The sequence below is a fragment of the Antedon bifida genome, chromosome 3 (genome assembly GCF_963402885.1).
Source record: "Antedon bifida chromosome 3, ecAntBifi1.1, whole genome shotgun sequence".
NCBI lineage: Eukaryota > Metazoa > Echinodermata > Crinoidea > Comatulida > Antedonidae > Antedon > Antedon bifida.
This window is the reverse complement of record NC_136228.1, coordinates 1,890,457-1,898,510: the sequence shown is the minus strand read 5'-3', so window position 1 is coordinate 1,898,510 and position 8,054 is coordinate 1,890,457. Positions and strand designations below refer to the sequence as shown.

The 8,054-nt window shown below is 35.7% G+C and overlaps 1 protein-coding gene across 1 annotated transcript; it reads right to left on the bottom strand.

Annotated features, from left to right (window-relative positions):
• Positions 1 to 6,146: 6,146 nt before the first annotated feature.
• On the bottom strand, positions 6,147 to 6,971 carry LOC144837362 (uncharacterized). The gene has a single exon (XM_078692429.1). It carries the CDS (start codon positions 6,969 to 6,971, stop codon positions 6,147 to 6,149), a length of 825 nt encoding a protein of 274 aa, XP_078548555.1.
• Between the last annotated feature and the right edge of the window lie 1,083 nt (positions 6,972 to 8,054).

The window sequence follows — 8,054 nt, the reverse complement described above, 5'->3', positions numbered from 1 at the left end:
CTTAAAAGACAAGGCCTGCTAGACTGATGATAAACACCCTCTCTCCCACAACACACTCACACAAACATGTTTAATAAAATGAAGTAAAAACAGAATTTACCTTTAAAAAATGTCTTTTATTAAAAAATAATTTATCATATACATTTATATATTTCATTGTTTTCTCTGGTTATATAGCACCGTTTCTGTATTCTCAATTCTCTACCACAAATGCACGAATTAAGTTTGATAATAGCACCTGTACAGTAAATTAAGTTTAATAAACAGACAATAGCACCTGTACAGTAAATTAAGTTTGATAAACACACAATAACACTTGTACAGTAAATTAAGTTTGACAATTACAATCAAATGTATTAATATGTATGTCAGCATTACATCTTGAAAGTTGTTATTGCACTTATTCACCTACTTGTTACATTTGCAGAATTGATTTCCTCAAAATAATGAGCACCAACAAAATAAACTAAAATATCTCTCAATAAAAATCTAAAAAGTTAAAAAATTCTGTAAAACTTCAGTAATATAACTATCCATATCTTGTTACAACAATAATACATAATCTATGGAGATGGTAATAAATAAAATAAATAATAGTTTTTAAATATAACAATATACAAAATTTACAAATAAATTAATTGAAAATATAAAAATGTTTAATATTTACAAATAATAAATTAATTTCAAATTATAGAACTCTACAATATTTAAAATATAATACTGTATAATATAAGATAAGATATTATTTATTGGTCCATCATAAAATATGTTGAAAATTTATTTTCAAAATGGCATACATACAAAAATACATATAAAAATTTACAAATATATAAATATAAAACAAATACTGACAACTTATTGCACACTGATTATATAATCTTATTGAATTCATTACAAATGAAAAATAATGTCTATTAGGTGATGACAAGGAGCTTGTAATCTTAAACCAGAGCACATAAATATATTATAATATAGCAATTACAATTATCTATTACAGAAAGACTTATTCAATGCAGGTATTGTAAGATTGAGAATGAATATATCTGAATGATCTCATCATAATGAGTTATCAATGTAAAGCTAATGATGATGATGAACAATAAAGGGCGATTGTTATAAATGCAAAATGGTATATTCTAGGTAAGAGGATTATAATTTGTCAGTCTTGAGATGCTGTCCCAAAACAGTTTGGAAGGAACAAAAAAGATAAATCAAATATCAGCAAAAACAAATTAGTAATAAGTAGGTGTCCAATCTATCATTAATGGTTGATAACAAAAACTGAAGATTTTAAAAAAAAAACATAATCTGCTGAGCTACTTATTTTAAATTCAGGTCTAGTTATTACTTGATTTTATGTACAGTGGAATCATACAATACCTGCCCTGAAGGATGACAAATAATAAATGTCTTATTTGTCATACGTCAGGGCAGGTATACGGCTATGTTCAGTGGAATCATACAATACCTGCCCTGAAGGATGACAAATAATAAATTTCTTATTTGTCATACGTCAGGGCAGGTATACGGCTATGTACAGTGGAATCATACAATACCTGCCCTGAAGGATGACAAATAATAAATTTCTTATTTTGTCATACGTCAGGGCAGGTATACGGCTATGTACAGTGGAATCATACAATACCTGTCCTGAAGGATGACAAATAATAAATGTCTTATTTGTCATCCGTCAGGGCAGGTATACAGCTATGTACAGTGGAATCATTACAACCTGCCCTGAAGGATGACAAATAATAATGTCTTATTTGTCATACGTCAGGGCAGGTATACGGCTATGTACAGTGGAATCATTACAACCTGCCCTGAAGGATGACAAATAATAAATGTCTTATTTGTCATACGTCAGGGCAGGTATACGGCTATGTACAGTGGAATCATACAATACCTGCCCTGAAGGATGACAAATAATAAATGTCTTATTTGTCATCCGTCAGGGCAGGTATACAGCTATGTACAGTGGAATCATACAATACCTGCCCTGAAGGATGACAAATAATAAATTTCTTATTTGTCATACGTCAGGGCAGGTATACGGCTATGTACAGTGGAATCATACAATACCTGCCCTGAAGGATGACAAATAATAAATTTCTTATTTGTCATCCATCAGGGCAGGTATACGGCTATGTACAGTGGAATCATACAATACCTGCCCTGAAGGATGACAAATAATAAATGTCTTATTTGTCATACGTCAGGGCAGGTATACGGCTATGTACAGTGGAATCATACAATACCTGCCCTGAAGGATGACAAATAATAAATTTCTTATTTGTCATCCATCAGGGCAGGTATACGGCTATGTACAGTGGAATCATACAATACCTGCCCTGAAGGCTGACAAATAATAAATGTCTTATTTGTCATACGTCAGGGCAGGTATACGGCTATGTACAGTGGAACCATACAATACCTGCCCTGAAGGATGACAAATAATAAATGTCTTATTTGTCATCCGTCAGGGCAGGTATAGGCCTACGGCTATGTACAGTGGAATCATACAATACCTGCCCTGAAGGATGACAAATAATAAATGTCTTATTTGTCATACGTCAGGGCAGGTATACAGCTATGTTCAGTGGAATCATACAATACCTGCCCTGAAGGATGACAAATAATAAATTTCTTATTTTGTCACATGTCAGGGCAGGTATACGGCTGTGTACAGTAGAATCATACAATACCTGCCCTGAAGGATGACAAATAATAAATGTCTTATTTGTCATCCGTCAGGGCAGGTATACGGCTGTGTACAGTGGAATCATACAATACCTGCCCTGAAGGATGACAAATAATAAATGTCTTATTTGTCACACGTCAGGGCAGGTATACAGCTATGTACAGTGGAATCATACAATACCTGCCCTGAAGGCTGACAAATAATAAATTTCTTATTTGTCATCCATCAGGGCAGGTATACGGCTGTGTACAGTGGAATCATACAATACCTGCCCTGAAGGATGACAAATAATAAATGTCTTATTTGTCATCCGTCAGGGCAGGTATACGGCTATGTACAGTGGAATCATACAATACCTGCCCTGAAGGATGACAAATAATAAATTTCTTATTTTGTCACACGTCAGGGCAGGTATACGGCTGTGTACAGTGGAATCATACAATACCTGCCCTGAAGGATGACAAATAATAAATGTCTTATTTGTCATCCGTCAGGGCAGGTATACGGCTATGTACAGTGGAATCATACAATACCTGCCCTAACGTATGACAAATAATAAATGTCTTATTTGTCATACGTCAGGGCAGGTATACGGCTGTGTACAGTGGAATCATACAATACCTGCCCTGAAGGATGACAAATAATAAATGTCTTATTTGTCATCCGTCAGGGCAGGTATACGGCTATGTACAGTGGAATCATACAATACCTGCCCTGATGTATGACAAATAATAAATGTCTTATTTGTCATACGTCAGGGCAGGTATACGGCTGTACAGTGGAACCATACAATACCTGCCCTGAAGGATGACAAATAAGACATTTATTATTTGTCATACGTCAGGGCAGGTATACGGCTGTACAGTGGAACCATACAATACCTGCCCTGAAGGATGACAAATAATAAATGTCTTATTTGTCATCCGTCAGGGCAGGTATAGGCCTACGGCTATGTACAGTGGAATCATACAATACCTGCCCTGAAGGATGACAAATAATAAATGTCTTATTTGTCATACGTCAGGGCAGGTATACAGCTATGTTCAGTGGAATCATACAATACCTGCCCTGAAGGATGACAAATAATAAATTTCTTATTTTGTCACATGTCAGGGCAGGTATACGGCTGTGTACAGTAGAATCATACAATACCTGCCCTGAAGGCTGACAAATAATAAATGTCTTATTTGTCACACGTCAGGGCAGGTATACAGCTATGTACAGTGGAATCATACAATACCTGCCCTGAAGGATGACAAATAATAAATTTCTTATTTGTCATCCATCAGGGCAGGTATACGGCTGTGTACAGTGGAATCATACAATACCTGCCCTGAAGGATGACAAATAATAAATGTCTTATTTGTCATCCGTCAGGGCAGGTATACGGCTATGTACAGTGGAATCATACAATACCTGCCCTGAAGGATGACAAATAATAAATTTCTTATTTTGTCACACGTCAGGGCAGGTATACGGCTGTGTACAGTGGAATCATACAATACCTGCCCTGAAGGATGACAAATAATAAATGTCTTATTTGTCATCCGTCAGGGCAGGTATACGGCTATGTACAGTGGAATCATACAATACCTGCCCTGACGTATGACAAATAATAAATGTCTTATTTGTCATACGTCAGGGCAGGTATACGGCTGTGTACAGTGGAATCATACAATACCTGCCCTGACGTATGACAAATAATAAATGTCTTATTTGTCATACGTCAGGGCAGGTATACGGCTGTGTACAGTGGAATCATACAATACCTGCCCTGACGTATGACAAATAATAAATGTCTTATTTGTCATACGTCAGGGCAGGTATACGGCTGTACAGTGGAACCATACAATACCTGCCCTGAAGGATGACAAATAAGACATTTATTATTTGTCATACGTCAGGGCAGGTATACGGCTGTACAGTGGAACCATACAATACCTGCCCTGAAGGATGACAAATAAGACATTTATTATTTGTCATACGTCAGGGCAGGTATACGGCTATGTACAGTGGAATCATACAATACCTGCCCTGACGTATGACAAATAATAAATGTCTTATTTGTCATACGTCAGGGCAGGTATACGGCTATGTACAGTGGAATTATACAATACCTGCCCTGAAGGATGACAAATAATAAATGTCTTATTTGTCATCCGTCAGGGCAGGTATACGGCTATGTACAGTGGAATCATACAATACCTGCCCTGAAGGATGACAAATAATAAATTTCTTATTTGTCATCTGTCAGGGCAGGTATACAGCTATGTTCAGTGGAATCATACAATACCTGCCCTGAAGGATGACAAATAATAAATGTCTTATTTTGTCATACGTCAGGGCAGGTATACGGCTATGTACAGTGGAATCATACAATACCTGCCCTGAAGGATGACAAATAATAAATGTCTTATTTGTCATACGTCATGGCAGGTATACGGCTATGTTCAGTGGAATCATACAATACCTGCCCTGAAGGATGACAAATAATAAATGTCTTATTTGTCATACGTCATGGCAGGTATACGGCTGTGTACAGTGGAATCATACAATACCTGCCCTGAAGGATGACAAATAATAAATTTCTTATTTGTCATACGTCAGGGCAGGTATACGGCTATGTACAGTGGAATCATACAATACCTGCCCTGAAGGATGACAAATAATAAATGTCTTATTTGTCATACGTCATGGCAGGTATACGGCTATGTACAGTGGAATCATACAATACCTGCCCTGAAGGATGACAAATAATAAATGTCTTATTTGTCATACGTCAGGGCAGGTATACGGCTATGTACAGTGGAATCATACAATACCTGCCCTGAAGGATGACAAATAATAAATGTCTTATTTGTCATACGTCAGGGCAGGTATACGGCTATGTACAGTGGAATCATACAATACCTGCCCTGAAGGATGACAAATAATACAGGTAAACGGATATGCACAACAGTGGATTCCGGAATACCAGGCATGATTAGTATTCGTTTACGATGATCCTCCTTTTTCCTACAGCATATGATTATTATGATATCTAACTACTGCAAATGTTTGGTTCACTTTAATTTCATGTGAATAGTTAAATTAGCCTATATAGCTGTGAGATGATCTGGGAATACGATATATAATAGAAATACGGTATAAAATAGCGATGTGCAAGTAAATACTACATGGCCGGACCGCAAGTAAAATACGATACATATATGATGTTGATAGATATCTAGGCATGCGTAGAAGAACTCCTGGATTGGAGTAGGAAGATTTAGATCCTTCCCGTAATATAGTATTCAAAAGAGGTTTTCCCTCCAGAAACATTTTTTTAATGAATATATATAAAAAATAGACTGAGATAATGAATTTACCTTGAATTTACCTTGAATCGCTACAGTCCATCTTCTTTCGATAGAGTGTGGCAGGGTTAAGGGGGCTTTTTGGCCCATTATAAACCCATGTGTTTATTTATCTCTTTCTTGAAACAGAGTAGGTTTGGAGCAGATATTGCACTTTGTGGTAAGTTGTTCCAGTCATTCACTACACGTTGGCTGTAGAAGAATTTCCTACTGTCCAGATTTGGTTTTTCTTTTCTCAGTTTGTACGAGTGTCCTCTTGTCTTTCCATACTCGGCTTTCTTAAACATTTTTGTAGGCTCAATTTTATCTTTCTGTGTTATAATGCGGTATGTTTGTATAAGGTCACCTCTTCTCCTTCCATCTTCAAGCGTTGTGAGTCTTAATCTTTGTAGCCGAGTTTCGTATGGTAGGTTTTTCAGGTTAGGAATAATTTTGGTTGCCCGTGCTTGAACTTTTTCTAATTGAGGACTCCATGCCTGCATACAGTAGTCTAGATGTGGGCGTACAAGTGATTTATATAGTCTCAATATTATGTGTTGATTTTTATATATGATGTTTCTTTTGATCATACCCAGCGCTCTATTTGCTTTCTTGGATGCAGCAGCACACTGTGTTGAAACTTTTAATGATCGGTGTATCCATACGCCTAGATCTTTCTCTTCGGTAATGTCTTTAAGCGGTTTCCCATCCATGGTGTACCTGTGATGGGTGTTCCGGTGGCCTACATGCATAATACCACATTTGTTAGTATTAAAGTTCATTTGCCATTTATCGGCCCAAGACTGAAGTTTGTTTATATCCTCTTGCATTTTCTTAATTTCTTCTTCAGAATTGCCTGCATGTGAAAGTTTAGTATCGTCTGCGAATTTGCTAATGTTTGACTGCTTACTAATCTCATCTTCCATATCATTCATGTAAATCAAAAAGCACAGTGGCCCCAATACTGACCCCTGAATAACTGAACTTATAACGGTGGTTATTAAATGGTGGTAACATTATGTTAGAATGGTATAAGAAGGACAATTACAAAGCTGGTACTAACAATGATAAAGTTGATACAATATAACAATGATGAAAATGATATAACAATGATGATGGTAAAAAAATGATGGTGAGATGATATTATAATTGCAATGCTGAAGATGGTACAGTATAAATGATAAAATTATAATATATATATATCACTTGCACTGATGAAGGGCTAGTGTTGCCCGAAAGCTCTGCTAACTTTTCTGGCTGTTTTACCTTATCGTTTTGATTTAGCTTTTCGCTTTTTTTTTTGTATCTCCATTGAGATCCAGCCACTGATACCCACAGCATTGTCATTTTTTTAGTAATTTGCCTTTGGATTTATATATATATATATAAATAAAATAACAGCAGAAAACTTGGTTACTTCATTGTTTTAATCACTACAAATTTGTTTCGTACGACCAGCATGTAGCTGGCCGCACTCTTCAAGTGAAATATATAACATAAGTGACACAGTGACATATATATATATATATATATATAAATCCAAAGGCAAATTACTAAACAAATTTGTTTCGTACGACCAGCATGTAGCTGGCCGCACCCTTCAGGTGAAATATAAAACATAAGTTGTCATTTATATCTAAAATCATCAGGAAGTAGATCACTATGTATACTGTTGTTGTCATTTATATCTAAAATCATCAGGAAGTAGATCACTATGTATACTGTTGTCATCATTTATATCTAAAATCATCAGGAAGTAGATCACTATGTATACTGTTGTCATCATTTATATCTAAAATCATCAGGAAGTAGATCACTATGTATACTGTTGTCGTCATTTATATCTAAAATCATCAGGAAGTAGATCACTATGTATACTGTTGTCATCATTTATATCTAAAATCATCAGGAAGTAGATCACTGTGTATACTGTTGTCATCATTTATATCTAAAATCATCAGGAAGTAGATCACTGTGTATACTGTTGTCGTCATTTATATCTAAAATCATCAGGAAGT